Genomic DNA, 17,757 nt, shown 5'->3' with positions numbered 1-17,757 from the left:
CTAATTAGGTAACTATACGTTATCAAATATAGGATGATAATTTTGACAGTTCCTTCACATGAAGTTTCGTATTTTTTTTCGGTAAAAATTTACTACAGGTAATATCATATTTTATTTTGAAGTGCCACTCATTATCATAATGAACAATCACGGACTATCGCAAATCGCCATTGAAATAAAATAAATCGATAATATAAAATTTGCATTTAGATTTAATTATATTATTTTTGCAAATATTCGAGTTGTTTGTAATTTATCACATTTATTGGTAAAAATCTATAATTAATATATCTAATGTTTTCACGATTTAAATAGTTAACACAATGATAACTGCAAGTGGTGTAGGGTTTAAAAACATAAATGGAAATGGTTACCAATAATAAATAGATAATTCAATAAAAAATATTTATATCATCTGAACATACCAAATAATTATGCAACTATCGATATCAAGTTTTATAAAAATGGTAATCGATAATCGAATACGTTCAATAACGATTATACCTTAGCCTCATCATTAGTGTGATTTGTCAAAATTAACATCCTAAATTTTAAAAGTTTATGTAAACATTTTTATAACTTTAAGAGCGTAGCATCTAAGTAGACTTTAAGTAAGATATGTATATAGCATTACCGGTGAGATATGTGCTTCTTTCGGCCATTAAATCCATGTTTTCATGAAATGAATATCCGGTGTATAATGTTCTGTAACATAATTCGATATGAGAGACATGAACGGACAGAAAAGTGAAAGCCGAGATCTTTAGAGAAGATTTTCTCGTAGTGTCACGCACGTTAAAAGCCCTTCCCCCGCTAGAAAAATGCCTAAATAACAGTATCGATGCATAGCACTGTCTATTTTATACTCAGATTCACAATTAAAAATACTATCCAGGGATAAAAAGCACCCAGCCTATCTTATATTATTGCAACTTTTCCGTGTGCCAAATTCGCTTAGCACACATATATTATACACACATTATAAAAAATTAAATAAAATTATATTAGTAAGCACTCAGGCTGCTGTTGTGCTGTCGCCTGTACTTTTAGTCCCAACTTACATACTTTTTTTAATACGGTGGCATGTAACCACGGCAATATCCCTTTTTTTAGTTACTTTTTCCAATTAACAAAGCTAATAGAAATGTTTCCTCATCTGAATTCACTCTATTACTAACTGTCCAAAATGCGTAGCCAACTGTGAGCCCGCTGCGTGAACGCTACGCACCCACGGCTTGTTCGCTGCACGCCCGCCGCGAATTTACAGCGAATTCATTATGCATTTGATATATCAGTGTGATATATCGTATGCCGTCAGTGTGATATATCTAAGGGTACAACATCTAGTCTAAGCACTTTTAAGGAGATATATAATATATAAGTATCTGAATCAGTTCAACCTGTAAATTTCTTGGCGCAACATGTGGAAAATATCTTACCTAGATTCAAAGTGGGAAATGGGAGTTCTACATAAAGCACCAATATATAATTTATAACAGCTCTCAAAGTGCTTATGTATATGTGTACCGCAAGTTTAGTTTAGGTATATTCTTGTCCTCAGTTAAGAGTTTTGTCGAGAACTTTAATTCAAACTTGAAACCTTTTGTCCTGCCAGGATTTCCACCTATAACTAGTTGCTTTAGGGACATAATGTAATGGTCCTGAAAAATAATACAATAATTTATTAAAATATAATAAATAATAAATGATGCCATGTATTTATAACACAATACAAATGCAAGGAATTAGTCCATTAGAGATACAGCTCTGAAATTTGTTTATTCAATAGTCAAACCAAAATAAGTATATTAAACCAAGATGACGTAATAACGACAATCTTGTCTACCAACAGATTTTTCATAGTTTAAAATCAAAAATGAATATCGCATAATTTTAAGGTATGCAGATTCCCACACGTATTTTAAAAAGACTATTTAAATGCGCAGATTTCGCCATCGCGGTGACTAAGTAAATATTATGTACGATTTTAATGAGTACTATCGATATTATTTTTATAAAAATATAAATGTCATTTACCATCAATCGCACAACCAAGATAACATGAGACATTTTGTCCAAATATTTTATCAGTTCCTTATCGCGTGCAAAACAAATAACAAAGCCCGGGGTGAATTAGTAAGAAGGCAGCGGTGGTCCGTTTGAATAAGCAACGTTCTTTCCATTATTGAGGAAATCGTAATCGAACTTATCGCACACAAACTGCAATGGGAAATTTGAAAATTTTCAACCGGAATTCAAATTACGGAAACAAGGCGATATTGCCACTTAATGCAATAAATATTTTAACATGCTTATGAGAAAATAGATATGTAATTTATTGGAAACTAGAATAAAATTTAAAGAGTATGCGTTGTTTTGTTTATAATTGTATTAATAAAATGGAAAAATTAAATTAAGCTTCAGTTGTCATGTTACAACAAAAAGAGAACTTTACCATTTAATTTACCATTTAATAATAATATTTTACCATTTAATAACAATCATCAGGATTGTGGCAACTCGTTTGAAATTGTGTCAGACGACTTGCCACAATCTCCGTCATTGTGTCAGTCAATTTTTTTATAGTATTTCGTTCGGAATTTTCAGTAATGCATATTTTTTAATTAATTAAAATAGCCTCTGACATTTGTTTTTATGTTTTTACTTATCTAATTTAATTACGTACATAATTATTTTATAAATAGGGATAAAAGGCATGATTAGTGTTTTGAAAACTTATTCTCCAGTGTCATCTAACTGAAAGTATCTTACAACAAAATTAATTTGAGGTTAGACCAAAAACAAATAGAGTGACTGTTTGAGAGTGACATACCCCTGACCACTGGACACAAAGTGAAAAGTCATTTGTGTCAATTGTCATGTGTCAACGCAACTAATTCAACAAATGACAATTGAAAATCGACTATTACGCTTGAAATTTACAATATAATATAGGTATTTTCCAAGATTTAGTTAGAGTCGTTTGACTTTTAAACTCCAGTAATCTAATTGACGGACGCGAGGTAAATTGCACTCTCTCCTCATTTATGCTGTGCTTAAATGGCTTTGCTAAAGTCGAGTCTCAAAGTCGACTACAACTTAGGTCTGTATCACAGACTACTACTATAAATGCTACGGACAGTATTGTTGCTGGAGGTGTTGTTCCTGCCTAGTGGACTCTGAGTAGTGGACCTAAAAGTTGACACTAACATAGTGGTTATATTTTCATTGGTTGACTACGTATAATAAGGCTGAATGGGCTAAAATGCTTTTGCCTTCTGAATATATTGGGAAAATTAAGAAATCATAGGTTGACAGGAATTGTCAAAATTAACTGGCAGGCGCAGCCTGAAACACCTTGTTTTAACGTGTGTTTTGTTGATAATCAAAGTTTAAAACAAATACATAATGGAAAACAACGTTGCTTTAGATTCCACCAAAAAAAGAAAGTTTCTTAAATCCATTAAATCTCTGAAGAAATTAATCAAGGTATAAAACATTCTTCATATTATGTTTCTTGCTTCTACCGGGACTTGGGACACATTTTATTGGTTATAATTTATATTTACAGAAAAATGAGAAAGGAGTGGTGGAAAAGCCTCTTGAAGAAAAGAAGAAAAGGCCAAAAAGGGTTAAGCCGGACAGGGGTTTAGTTTATTTGTCGCATATTCCACATGGATTTTATGAGGTTAGTTTTTGTTTAAACAATGTCGCTGCCGTGTTTTTCACTTAATTTCAGTTTTTATTTTTTTTTAGAATCATACATACATATATAGTAATACGTCTCTATCCCATAGGGTTAGGTAGAGAACTATGGACTGCCACTTTGCACGATTCTGGCATACTTCTCGCGCTTCCTCCACTTTAATTAATCTTTTCATGCATTCTCGCCTGTTCCGGGTACTTTTGACCTGGCCTTTACTGAGAATATCAGATATCTGACATTCCAAGGTTCGATCCCGTCGACCCGTACCAGCTCTTCCATCCACATTCGCCTTATAGGCCCTCTTTGTCATATATGTTTCAGTTTAGACATTTTTTTTAATAAATTAATTTTCATTCCAGCACCAAATGACTGAGTATTTCAAGCAATTTGGAGGGGTGACAAATGCAAGAGTGATTAGATCAAGACGTACAGGAAGATCTAAAGGATTTGCTTTTGTTGAATTCAGAGAGCCAGCCGTGGCTCAGATTGTTGCAGAGACCATGAACAACTATCTAATGGGGAAAAGGTTGATAAAGGGTGAGATTCTGTAGAATTTTTAAATAAGACAAATTTGTTCAAATCATTAACATTATTTTTGCTACTTTAAGTTTTATTCACTATCCAACATATATGTTACATAAAAATGATAAAAATACATTTTTAGTATTCTTTTATATAATAGATTTTATTAATGGATTAAATGCAATAAAATAGTTTTTGAAACTACAAACTAGAAAAAATGTATATATGTATAGTAAATACTGTTTTCTTATGATTACAGCTGCTTACATCCCTCCAGAAAAAATAAGACGCTTTGCTCTAAGGAAAAATTGGAATGATGTATATCACCCAGCTGCAGTGGAAAGAACTAAACAAAAAAAGGTAATATAAAGAAGTTGGTTGATGTGTTACAAGGGTTCTCAAACAGTTTATATAAATATTGTGACAAACAAATTTATTATCCTGTATTTATTGCCCATTGTTACTATGTATATTGCTTGTTTTTTTCTATAGTTGTGAAATACATTTGTGACTATCTTTTCCAGTCATTTAATGCAGTCAAAAGTGATAGTGAGGAGCTGAAGAAGGCAAGAAAAATGCTTTCTAAGTAAGTGGAAATTGTAAAATCGACTAATTTTACCCTTCTTTAATCTGAATACTAATATATGAAACATTATTCTTTTAGCTTAGAGAAAACAAAAAAGAAGTTATCTGAATTTGGTATTAATTATGATTTTATGCCTGTTGATATACCATTGGAATTGATTAAAATAAAACAAGAAAGAGAAGAAAATGAAAACACAGTAAAAGAAGAAACAGATGTGAAACCAACAAAGAAAGAAAAGAAGAAGGGGGAAAGAAAACAATGGTGATAAAAAACCTGTAGAAGAAACAAAGCAAGAAAAAAAAACGGAACCTGTTAAAGCCGAAAAGGATGTAAAACCCAAAAAAGAACCTAAAGTTAAAAAAAGTGAGCCTAATGCTAATAAAAATAACTCTAAAACTATAAATGCACCTAAAGTTAATAAAAATGCCCCTAAAGCTAATAAAAATGAATCTAAAGCAAAAAAAGATAAACCAGAAGCAAAGGTAGATAAAAAAGAACAGGAACAAAAACAGAAGAAATTGGACCAGGCTGGAGTTAAGAGTGTAGAAAATTTCATTAAGGTCCAGGAATCTGATGATGATAGTGACAGTTCAGCAGATTTTGATTCTGATGAATATGAAAAAATGTTGAGCAATGAGTCTGATTTAGGTTCAGATGAGAGTGAAGAATCTGATGATGAGTCAGGTGATGAGGATGTTGATGACGATGAAGAGAATGATGACGAAGTTGAAGATTCTGAAAGTGGGGAAGAAGAAAGGTTTGTATTATTAAATTGTTCAGAAACAAGACAAAAATGAATTTAACAATAGGTAGACTTTTGATTACTAATTGTTCAGGTATACTTGGTTGTAGTGTAATACATGTCAAACACAAAACTGAAACAAGAGAACAACTGAAGGAATACAAATTTTCAGTTAATGTATTTAATGTTTTATTATTTCTAGTGTTGTGGATTATCCCCCTGTGAAGCCTAAACAAAAGGTGCCACTAGTAGCTGCACCTAAAACAATGAAAAAACAGGAACAAGTTAGTAAAAACGCGCAAGTTAAGAGGAAAGCACCACAGAGTGAGTATTTATGACATAATTATAATGCAATATTTTATATAATTCTTATTATTATAATGAGTCATACAATCAAACCATTAATAGTGGTTTATGTGGGCTAAGATTAATGAGGATCTGGTTTAGATTCCCAGGTTTGTTTTAATACACATCTCCAGTTGCATGGTATTAGAATATATTGATAGACTTTCCTTCTCTAATGTCTAGGGACCTTATATAAGATCTGTAATATTTAGGTGAATTAGTTGACCAGTTTGTGGATAAAGGTGTAAGCAAGTGTATGTATATATATGATGTAACATTGTATTTGCAGAAGCACCTGTGTCACAGAAAAAGCCGAAGTTTGAGAAGCAAAATAAACCGATTCCAGTGAAGAAACAATTCAAGAAGAAGAAATAAATAGCTATTTTTAAGCTAAATAATTATAATATTGATTTGTATAATTATATTACAAATCGAATTAAAATTATGTATAGTTTTATTTTTGACCACTACTTGCCTTTTAGGCTGACAAATTAATCTTATATACTGGCTTATGGGGCCGATAATTTCACAAAATAAAACAACATTTTACAGGTACCATTTATTGACTTCGAGATAAATCATCCAATAAAATTACTTAACACCAAAAACCTTTATAAAACAGAGAAATATCTACAATAGAGTACACTAACACAATCAACGAGGTCGCACAGATGTCAATTCCACAAATATTACTTATACAATATAGGGTATACTGGGGTAAATAGGACTTAAAGTAGAGAGGAGCATTTTGAGAAGTGAAGTTCTCATTGATATACTATCAGAAAAACTTGAATAGTAATTAAAGTCCTAAACATATGTTGTAATGAAAATTAAGGTTTAAATAATATCTTGAAGTCAAGCCTGAGTTTAATTTCCTTTCACCTTGCAAATTCTATTTGATACTTAGAAATATGAAACACAAAAATACATACACAATTGGACCTTATGAACCAATATATATTTTTTGAAATCCCTCTGCTTTTTGTTAATTTAAGGCACTTCTATATAACTGTTTGTGGACAAAATACTTCTGATTGTATTTTTAAATTAATTTTATATTTTGCAACCAATCCATCATCCACCTAAATCCCTTTTTGCTTACAATAGGTATATAAAAGATGTATATAAAATTATATATTTTTTTAACCTCCCTGAGTATGTATTGTGCAGTGAATTTTTAGCCATAGAGGAAATTTAGTACAATAAGTACTGAATAAAAATATAAAATCGTAATACAAGAATTTTTATTGCTGATTTTCCCATTATAAAATTGTCAGTTGCATATTATTTAAAAAAAAATGTCATTGAACATTGACTGCTTTCAAAGCCTCATAGGAGTAAAGCGTGTGTATGAAGGTATAATAAAGTAAATTAATTATACATGTATATTATTTTACATTGAAATTGAAAGGAAAAGTTTGATTTCCAAGAACCAAAGCATAGAAAATGTTTTCATTATTGACGGCGGGCGATGCAAATCACATCTGCATTTTAATGAATAAAATTGATGTATAGGGATGTACACAGTACACAACTACAATTATGACCATCTACCTTGGACAAATGACACATAATACATTCCAAGTTAAATGAAATCTAAATTACACTAGAGTAATTAATAAAACGAGATGTTTACTAGTAATTTTATTTATAAAGGACAAAGGCCCACATTCGCCACGTTCACAGCATATTAAAGGGCATATAGACACTTACCCCTTTATTCATATACGTTTTTTTATCTAAGGACAGAGTTAAGCTGTGATAACAAGTATGTTCTTCAGTGCTGAGTGCTGACGGCATGGCAGCCTTCGCAGTACGTAGCCATAGGGCTGTTGTGATTGGCTAATATTCTTGTATCTCAATATACCGTCAGCAGTGAAGAACAGACTTGTTCTTACAGCTTCAATCTGTCCTTAGATAAAAAACGTCTATGAATAAGGGGGTTAATTTTATATGAAAAACGAAGGACATGGATCATAAATTGGGTGCAATCATCCTAGTATATTTTACATAGCCGTAGCTTTTCATATAAAATGGAATTCATAGATTTCGCTTTGCTTCATACTTAGCATGCTTTGCCTAGCAGTGGCGAGGGGTGAAATTTTTGAAAGGGAAACCGATATAACATAATAAAGGTACTAATATGTGATCACATAACTGTCGTCTACAAATCGTTCTAACGGTAATTAGATTTAACATAAAATATTGAAGGGAATCCGGCAAGAAGTGAGTTATATGGACCCTTGGCCACTGCTGCATAATACAGTTTGGTCAATCTTTTCTCACTAATAAACAACTCGTTTCGTTAATTTATCTAATTTACTCAGCCTCATCTAGTTTTACTACCACAGGCCTTTCGTCATCATCATCAGTATCAAGACCTGTGAAATCCCACTGCAGCTTCTCAGTAAGGTTTTCCTTAAACCGCTCAATCATTGTCAGCAATCGTCCATCAACTTTGCTCACATAAGCTGTCCTGAAGAATTCTCTTAGTTTTTTGTACACCAAATTCTTATTCATGACAATGTCAGCTAGAAAGCCTTCCGGCATCTCTTCTATTTGTATTTCAATGGTTCTTATGAAATGGAAGAACACGCTCCGGTATTTGTGGATGGCGTCATCGCATGAGCAAATTAGGATGACCAGGTTCTTCCAGTGCTCAAATGCCTCTAGGGAATGTCCAATAAGAAAACATAAATATGCAAACTGTAACTCGCCTATGATGTGTAAAGGTCTGTAACAAAAATTTACAAGATTAGGTTTCAATATTATTCAAAAATCATATTATTTCAAAAAGTAAACGAGAATAAAAAAAAGTAGATATCACAATATTGTGATATCTACTTTTCAGGAAAAGGATATCCTTTTCCTTGCATGTGTTAAAATGTAATGCCATTATTATACAGTCTTGCTTTCCTGGTCACTTCTTTAGTATTTCTCAATTGACTTTCTTCTATCTTTATCATTGTTTAATCTCAAAAAACGCACACATTATGCCTTATACCCTAAGGGGTAGGCAGAGGAATAACTAGGGCACTTAATTTTTGCCAAGTATGTTCTGTCCCATGATGTGATATGGGGCGAGACCATTGCCATATTGGGCACAAATTCTAGGCTGATAATGAGCACTTTGCCCCAACCTGGTATTTGAACCCTGGATCTCAGAGAAGTGGTTGTTTCACATAAGCAATACGAGTACAGCACCGGGGTAGTCTGCATTCATCAAGTATGTTTTAATCATAACCAACATGATATTTCAATTTATTGGATATAAAAATGCAAGTCATCAGTCCTGAATACAAATTAATTATAAATGAAAACTCACTCATCATGCTGCGCAATCATAAACTCTAATGTATATGATTGGTCCAAATAATGCTTAGTGATTTCTTCTGGTGTCGATCCTGGTGGGTATTTATCGCGTGGTATTTCTGTGAATCTCATAGACATGCCTGCAAAATAATATTTTTCATATACAGTGAAAAAAATAGCTACTAACCGTGATCGGATTTCCATGACAATTAATTTGTTTTGTCTTTTCTCTTCTGGAGGGGAAATCATTAAAGGACAATAGATTCAAAGTTAAGAGGTAGATAATAAAAATTTACAGAAGCCTTTTAGTATGGATAGTTTTAGATAAAATCTTATATTTAATCTTAAATACATATTTTCTATTATATAATAATACAATCTATACTATTATATAAAGCTGAAGAGTTTGTTTGTTTGTTTGTTTGAACGCGCTAATCTCAGGAACTACCGGTCCAAACTGAAAAATTATTTTTGCGTTGGATAGCCCTTTGTTCGTGGAGTGCTATAGGCTATATATCATCACGCTATACCCAATAGGAGCGGGGCAGTAATGGCTAATCTCAGGAACTACCGGTCCAAACAGAAAAATTCTTTTTGCGTTGGATAAACCTATGTTCGTGGAGTTCTATAGGCTATATATTATCACGCTATACCCAATAGGAGCGGAGCAGTAATGGCTTATCTCAGGAACTACCGGTCCAAACTGAAAAAATCTTTTTGCGTTGGATAGCACTTTGTTCGTGGAGTGCTATAAGCTATATATCATCACGCTATACCTAATAGGAGCGGAGCAGTAATGGCTAATCTCAGGAACTACCGATTCGAACTGAAAAAATCTTTTTGTGTTGAATATTCCATTGTTTGTGGTGTGCTCCTTTGAGCAAAGTTAGTTATATATCATCACGCTATGACCAATAGGAGCGGAGCAGTAATGGCTAATCTCAGGAACTACCGATTCGAACTGAAAAACTCTTTTTATGTTGAATATTCCTTTGTTTGTGGAGTGCTCAAAGTTATATATCATCACGCTATGACCAATAGGAGCGGAGCAGTAATGGCTAATCTCAGGAACTACCGCTTTCAACTGAAAAATTCGTTTTGTGTTGCATAGCTCTTTGTTTGTGGAGCGCTATAGGCTATATAATATCATCACGCTATGACCAATAGGAGCGGAGCAGTAATGGCTAATCTCAGGAACTACCGGTTTGAACTGAAAAAATCTTTTTGTGTTGGATAGCCCTTTGTTCCTGGAGTGCTATAGGCTATATATCATCACGCTATGACCAATAGGAGCGGAGCAGTTATGAAACATGTTGCAAAAACGGGGAAAAAATATTAGTTTTGAGAGCTTCCCTTGCGTGCGCTGCGTAAACGGTTAAAGTTATGCAACAATGATGTATGACGGGATTGTTCCTCTTAAAAGTTCTAAAAATATATTATAAAACAAAGTCCCCACTACATCTGTCTGCCTGAATGTGTTAAACTCAAAAACTATCCAACGTACTAAGATGAACATAGGCACCCGGGAAACTACTACTTTTATAATGGAAAACTTTAGCCTGAAAAACTTTATAACGCGGGCGGAGCCGCGGGCAAAAGCTAGTAAACAATATAATAAAATAAATGCTTGTAGGAAACAATGTTATTTGCTTTTATTTATAGAAGCAACTATAATAGAATTTTTATTTTTTTAACCTGGTGCAGGCTTCAAATCTGGCAGCATCGCATCTTCCCTTTCCTCCCGTGTCACTCTCCTGGGTCTTTTTGCTGATTGTCCAGCACTTGGCTCTTCTTTGGACTCTTCTTTTGTAGGGGACTCGTTATCTTTGGTTTTCACGATATCTTCTGATTTAACTCCCCGTGGCCTATCTGCATCCGACATGGAAATGAGATCCACTGATGCTCTGATGATGCCACTCTCTGGTGATAGTTTGGCAGCTAGTTCAGCTGAAACACATACAATTTATAAGTAATCAGATTTATATGTCTGTTTCTGATTTTGTATGATTTACAAAGAATTCTAAGATTATATAGAGTGGATATTGGGAAGATATTGTCATACAAAAATGTGCTCATGCGATGGTCAATCAATCTAAAAACAAATAACAAAGTACAAATTTAAAATACTTCATATTTTTTCCATATAGTGATTTGTGCGTTTTCAATGTGAATGTTACCATATTTTTTGAAAATGTCTTACTTTTGTATTAATGTCTAAGGATGTTGTGATATCTCGTCACATGGATATTTCAAATAAAACAACACCTTATTACTAATTGGTAATAACTTTTGTAGCACAAATTTCATCCTGATGTTTGGTCTATAACTATACAGTTAAATCTTTGATTACAGATAATGAGCTGATTATTAATTATTACAAGCTATATTAAAAGTTGTAAAAAAAACAAAATTACAAAGAATTATAAAATATTTTTATATCAAACCAGTGATTTGTGATGAGAGCAGTTTCCATTTCTGCCATATATTATATGGATAAGGACCCAAATGTCTGTCCAAGTTGAACATGTTGTCCTTCAACCTTTGAATACTTTCCTCGCTGACCTCCTCCTTGCTTATGTCTTCCATTTTCTTGTCCCACATCTTTACAAGGAATTCTTTTTTATGAAAATAGTGCATGAATCCAGATCTGTAATATTTTTTTGGATTAAATTAGTTTAAGAGTTGAGATGAGTACATAAAGACTACAACAGAGGATGAAAATCTTATCTCGGATTGTTGAAAAAAATGAATAGGCAAATATTCCTATAGCTTTTCTGAAGTCAAAACATGGGATATATAATTATTGCAGAATTTTATATTTAACAGATATTCCACCCTGCATACTATTAATATAGACCACAAAATAATCTAAACGTGTATTTTTATTAAACGAATAAGCATGATAAAGCAAGAGAAATCATTGTTTTCCAACTGGTCTGTTTGCATAATCTAAATGGATCAGTTAATAAATATGTGAGGACATTTCCAGTCGCAACTATGCGTTGAATAACTATTCAATCAATAGATGATGCATTTGTACGTACGTGACAATTTATTTTAATCAATGTTATATGGAAAGGAATGTTTTCGAAACCAATTTTAAGGTTGCCTTATAAAGTTAAAGAAAAAATACTGATACTGAGGGAGACTTACCTTGAAGAAACATCTCCAGTACCACTATTAGCAGCAGAATAATGTATGTAGTGCAGACCCGGCGGAATCATTTTTATTCCACGGAAATCTTCATCAGTATTCCAACATTGCATATCTATGCCAAACTGGGTTTCCTGAGGGACACCGAGAAAGACAAACGTCCCTCCTTCAACAAGCAGCTTTTTCGCGGTCTCTTGGTCCATTTTGTTCCAATTGTTTCCTTGAAAATCAATAAAATGTGATAAAAATACAACTAATCAATATGTTTACATTTAACAAATGTCAATTTGTTGACACACCGTACGTTCCATAGTTAGGATGATAAATTGCAGGGCTGTTTTAACATTAAGGTTTCGTTTCATACTTCGGTAATGAAGTTTATAATATTATTGAATTCATGCTAGTTATTTGAGTATTTCTTAATTTATAAATGAGCTACTTTGGCTTGTTTTGTAAATATTCAAAACATGGTGGGCCTAATTTTTAGAGTAAGAGTTAGGTTTGACTTCTAAAATGTGTGCAGAAAAATGTCAAAAAACCATGTCTATGGAACGTACTCTTGCGACTTCCTAATCACATTGCAAATGCACACTTCCAACTTACAAGATCTAGAATCTAGAGTCTAGTGTCAAATTAATTACAATGACGATTGATGATTTCAACTAGTAAACATGCAATTAAATATAGATTAGTATTATAGTTTATTTACCTAGTGACTATAATTCATACTTATGCGTAGGTACTAAAATACCTAACGAAATACGGTAACGGTAAAATGACCTACATTGTTTAATGTGTTCATTAGATTTCAGGCGTTACCTGTCCATATAAACAGATATATAATATATTACGAGATGAACCAAGTAATGCCTTTTTGTGATAGAATTAGATAAAAGCTTTAGTTACACGTAGCTCTACATATTACATTTGATTATTATTATAGTACCTACCTATTTAAAATATTTTAACGTACGGTACTTACAGGGGCATGATTCTCTACGACAATGTCGAACTTGTAACACGGCGTGTTTCGTTAACTTCGTGTTATGACTGTGTAAGAGTATTCTGGATGCTAATTTGACATTTCATGAACACGATGAGGTGTGACACATCCACCTTACGGGCATGTTACGAATTGTCAAAATAACGTGCGGCAATCCAGCGCGTCTATGCGCGTTTAGACAAATTAATTATTTAGATACAACGACTGTATAATTTCTATTGACGATAGTATCCTCTTTACATCGTGAAAACTCAAATATAATATTCTACCTTATCAGAAACAAAAACAAACATAAATCCTAAATGATCGAATTAATATTCAAACCTATGTTTTTGTATCTTGATAGTCAAATTTGTGTTATGGGCTCACCGGTAAAAAATAAGCTACTTTACTACTGGCAACCCGACTTTTGACAACAATTGAGGTCAATCAAGTTAATTTTTATTACTTCGATGTAATATTTCTATTAGTAAATAGATAGGCAAACAAATATAAAACACTAATGAAGGTATCTTTTTAAACAATGTTTTCTTAATTATGTACATTACAATTAATACTATGTAGTTTCTTTGTGGTGAAAGTTTTGTACCTATAAAGTTTGATAACAATAAAGATTATTGAAGAAATTTTTACTAGTTATACATTATTGTTGTTATAAGTAATTGGTAGACGTCTTAATCAAGGGCTTAGCCAGTTTTAAATTAAATATCAAAATCTTCAAAATGTGAATATCGATCCAGGGAAACAAAGCAAAAATTTCATGTAGGTAATCCCAATCATTTTAAACAATTACATACAAAAGTATGTTCATGTTGAATTTAAAATTGTTTGTACAAACACTTCCTTTTTTATTTTAGGATACCAAAGGCATCTTACATTGAATACTAATGTTAACAAAACTGATAATATCAAATGTAATAATAAAATTATTTACTTTTACAGGATAGTGAATGTAATGCAAGATATTCCAAATAAATAATAGTAAAATATACTCAGTTTTAACAACACATTATCTTTGTTTTATTTTTTATTTGTTGTTCAGTCTTAGATAACATAAGTAAAATTTCTATACATGAGTTTGAATGTTTGTTAATTAATCAGTTTCACCTTAATAACTAAATGAATGTGTATGAAATATGGTACTCAGACAGTGAGCTGTGGATTGAATAGAGTTTATTCCAAAAAGATTAATGCCGGTTGAGCGGCTAATAGAAGTTACTAGGTAATAGAGCTATAAATTTTTAAAAATAACGTTTAATAGGCAATATACACTTATTTTAATTATTGGTGGTAAGTCTGTTATATGTGAATGTCTGTCTTGATAGTTATAAGGTGTCTACGGCAATGTCTGTTTCTATAGCCAAGTTAAACTGTGTCCATGCACTGATGTGTACCAGTTTAGAGGAAATTGTAACTAGCGTAATTACTTTATAAGACCTAAAATCTTTGTCTCATTCTGAAAACCTACTGTGGAACGTCACATAGTGCTTTGCAATTCAAAGTTCCGGATGGCATAGTAACTGTTTATGGGCGGTCGTATCGCTTATCATCAGATAAACGGCATCCTCGTCACATTATTTAACTAAATAAAAAAAAATTGAGTTAATGCCCTAACGATTTTGCAACAAATTTTATGATGGAAGGTCCGTAGAATTCCTCTTAATATACGTTGTTAGCGCCAATTTAGCACAAACTGCATTAGCACAACAGCATTTACTATTACTCATATAACAGCATTCGTGTAAAATCTTCAGTAGCATTAAATATATCAATTCAATAATTTTTTTCAAATGTGGCTTTAGTAAACAAATCAAGTAAATAAGTCTATGACATTGACATTTGACAATCATTTTGAAGTTATATTTTTTCGTTTGAAAACAATCACAGTCTACAGCAGAAATTTCTTTAAATTATTTTTATATTCCTTTCATGTTTCTTACATTTAAGTATATACAAAAATGGGATTAAATAAAGTTTGGTAGTGATTTATTCGAGTTACATCATTTAATATCACGAATACAAACAAAAAAAAGCCTTTTCAAAAACCGATACTTGCCGATTCGAGGGGATGAAAGATTTCTGAACGCATTAACACATCGTAATATAAAAAATATTAAGCATAGACAACCTATCGTACGGCATACATAATACCTATTTTTCAATTACACATCGTGGCGCGTGTATGAAACGCGTTTGTGTTTAGAGCTTGTTTTGACAACACGCGTTTACGGTGTGTTATCGCGAGTAGCATAGGGAATCAACCTACAGGGGCATGATTCTCTACGACAATCTCGAACTTGTAACACGGCGTGTTTCGTTAACTTCGTGTTATGACTGTGTAAGAGTATTCTGGATGCTAATTTGACATTTCATGAACACGATGAGGTGTGACACATCCGCCTTACGGGCATGTTACGAATTGTCAAAATAACGTGCGGCAATCCAGCGCGTCTATGCGCGTTTAGACAAATTAATTATTTAGATACAACGACTGTATAATTTCTATTGACGATAGTATCCTCTTTACATCGTGAAAACTCAAATATAATATTCTACCTTATCAGAAACCATAACAAACATAAATCCTAAATGATCGAATTAATATTCAAACCTATGTTTTTGTATCTTGATAGTCAAATTTGTGTTATGGGCTCACCGGTAAAAAATAAGCTACTTTACTACTGGCAACCCGACTTTTGACAACAATTGAGGTCAATCAAGTTAATTTTTTATTACTTCGATGTAATATTTCTATTAGTAAATAGATAGGCAAACAAATATAAAACACTAATGAAGGTATCTTTTAAACAATGTTTTCTTAATTATGTACATTACAATTAATACTATGTAGTTTCTTTGTGGTGAAAGTTTTGTACCTATAAAGTTTGATAACAATAAAGATTATTGAAGAAATTTTTACTAGTTATACATTATTGTTGTTATAAGTAATTGGTAGACGTCTTAATCAAGGGCTTAGCCAGTTTTAAATTAAATATCAAAATCTTCAAAATGTGAATATCGATCCAGGAAACAAAGCAAAAATTTCATGTAGGTAATCCCAATCATTTTTAAACAATTACATACAAAAGTATGTTCATGTTGAATTTAAAATTGTTTGTACAAACACTTCCTTTTTTATTTTAGGATACCAAAGGCATCTTACATTGAATACTAATGTTAACAAAACTGATAATATCAAATGTAATAATAAAATTATTTACTTTTACAGGATAGTGAATGTAATGCAAGATATTCCAAATAAATAATAGTAAAATATACTCAGTTTTAACAACACATTATCTTTGTTTTATTTTTTATTTGTTGTTCAGTCTTAGATAACATAAGTAAAATTTCTATACATGAGTTTGAATGTTTGTTAATTAATCAGTTTCACCTTAATAACTAAATGAATGTGTATGAAATATGGTACTCAGACAGTGAGCTGTGGATTGAATAGAGTTTATTCCAAAAAGATTAATGCCGGTTGAGCGGCTAATAGAAGTTACTAGGTAATAGAGCTATAAATTTTTAAAAATAACGTTTAATAGGCAATATACACTTATTTTAATTATTGGTGGTAAGTCTGTTATATGTGAATGTCTGTCTTGATAGTTATAAGGTGTCTACGGCAATGCTCTGTTTCTATAGCCAAGTTAAACTGTGTCCATGCACTGATGTGTACCAGTTTAGAGGAAATTGTAACTAGCGTAATTACTTTATAAGACCTAAAATCTTTGTCTCATTCTGAAACCTACTGTGGAACGTCACATAGTGCTTTGCAATTCAAAGTTCCGGATGGCATAGTAACTGTTTATGGGCGGTCGTATCGCTTATCATCAGATAAACGGCATCCTCGTCACATTATTTAACTAAATAAAAAATTGAGTTAATGCCCTAACGGTTGCTTTCTAAATTTTTATGATGGAAGGTCCGTAGAATTCCTTAAATATACGTTGTTAGCGCCCATTTAGCACAAACTGCATTAGCACAACAGCATTTACTATTACATATAACAGCATTCGTGTAAAATCTTCTGTAGCATAAATATATCAATTCAATAATTTTTTAAAATGTGGCTTTAGTAAACAAATCAAGTAAATAAGTCTATGACATTGACATTTGAGCAATCATTTTGAAGTTATATTTTTTCGTTTGAAAACAATCACAGTCTACAGCAGAAATTTCTTTAAATTATTTTTATATTCCTTTCTATGTTTCTTACATTTAAGTATATACAAAATGGGATTAAATAAAGTTTGGTAGTGATTTATTCGAGTTACATCATTTAATATCACGAATACAAACAAAAGCCTTTTCAAAAAAAAAAAAAAAACCGATACTTGCCGATTTGAGGGGATGAAAGATTTCTGAACGCATTAACACATCAA

The 17,757-nt window shown here is 32.1% G+C and overlaps 2 protein-coding genes and 1 long non-coding RNA gene across 4 annotated transcripts; 1 reads left to right on the top strand and 2 right to left on the bottom strand.

Moving 5' to 3' along the window:
- Nucleotides 1-1,543: 1,543 nt before the first annotated feature.
- On the bottom strand, nucleotides 1,544-2,105 carry LOC119192599. The gene is made up of 2 exons (XR_005113674.1): nucleotides 2,038-2,105; nucleotides 1,544-1,661 (listed from the first exon to the last, which is right to left on the bottom strand). It is a non-coding gene; the product is annotated as an uncharacterized LOC119192599 (long non-coding RNA).
- Nucleotides 2,106-3,270: 1,165 nt separating this feature from the next.
- Nucleotides 3,271-5,545, top strand: LOC119192598 (MKI67 FHA domain-interacting nucleolar phosphoprotein-like). The gene is made up of 6 exons (XM_037446413.1): nucleotides 3,271-3,489; nucleotides 3,572-3,688; nucleotides 4,066-4,243; nucleotides 4,488-4,588; nucleotides 4,753-4,814; nucleotides 4,893-5,545. Exons 1-6 carry the CDS (start codon nucleotides 3,409-3,411, stop codon nucleotides 5,077-5,079), a joined length of 726 nt encoding a protein of 241 aa, XP_037302310.1. The 5' UTR covers nucleotides 3,271-3,408; the 3' UTR covers nucleotides 5,080-5,545.
- Nucleotides 5,546-6,445: 900 nt separating this feature from the next.
- Nucleotides 6,446-15,659, bottom strand: LOC119192596 (protein AAR2 homolog). 2 transcript variants are annotated; one of them, XM_037446412.1, is made up of 6 exons: nucleotides 15,636-15,659; nucleotides 12,367-12,586; nucleotides 11,658-11,860; nucleotides 10,909-11,160; nucleotides 9,227-9,353; nucleotides 6,446-8,635 (listed from the first exon to the last, which is right to left on the bottom strand). In XM_037446412.1, exons 2-6 carry the CDS (start codon nucleotides 12,567-12,569, stop codon nucleotides 8,221-8,223), a joined length of 1,200 nt encoding a protein of 399 aa, XP_037302309.1. In that variant the 5' UTR covers nucleotides 12,570-12,586; nucleotides 15,636-15,659; the 3' UTR covers nucleotides 6,446-8,220. The 2 variants fall into 2 exon arrangements, with proteins under 2 accessions (XP_037302309.1, XP_037302308.1); XM_037446411.1 differs by lacking the exon at nucleotides 15,636-15,659 and adding an exon at nucleotides 13,349-13,427.
- Between the last annotated feature and the right edge of the window lie 2,098 nt (nucleotides 15,660-17,757).

Source organism: Manduca sexta, unplaced genomic scaffold, assembly GCF_014839805.1.
Source record: "Manduca sexta isolate Smith_Timp_Sample1 unplaced genomic scaffold, JHU_Msex_v1.0 HiC_scaffold_2971, whole genome shotgun sequence".
NCBI lineage: Eukaryota > Metazoa > Arthropoda > Insecta > Lepidoptera > Sphingidae > Manduca > Manduca sexta.
Note: the sequence above shows the minus strand (reverse complement) of the source record. Positions and strands in the feature narration are given on the sequence as shown.

Bases quoted from the DNA above. Each gene is read 5' to 3' on its own strand.
- LOC119192596 (XM_037446412.1), bottom strand. From the start codon at position 12,569: ATGGACCAAGAGACCGCGAAAAAGCTGCTTGTTGAAGGAGGGACGTTT. The intron at 11,861-12,366 runs GTAAGTCTCCCT...AAAATATTACAG, and splicing joins ACTGGAGATGTTTCTTCAAG to ATCTGGATTCATGCACTATT. The intron at 9,354-10,908 runs GTTAAAAAAATA...ATTATTTTGCAG, and splicing joins AGATTTGAAGCCTGCACCAG to GCATGTCTATGAGATTCACA.
- LOC119192598 (XM_037446413.1), top strand. From the start codon at position 3,409: ATGGAAAACAACGTTGCTTTAGATTCCACCAAAAAAAGAAAGTTTCTT. The intron at 4,244-4,487 runs GTGAGATTCTGT...TTATGATTACAG, and splicing joins GGGGAAAAGGTTGATAAAGG to CTGCTTACATCCCTCCAGAA. The intron at 4,815-4,892 runs GTAAGTGGAAAT...TTATTCTTTTAG, and splicing joins GCAAGAAAAATGCTTTCTAA to CTTAGAGAAAACAAAAAAGA.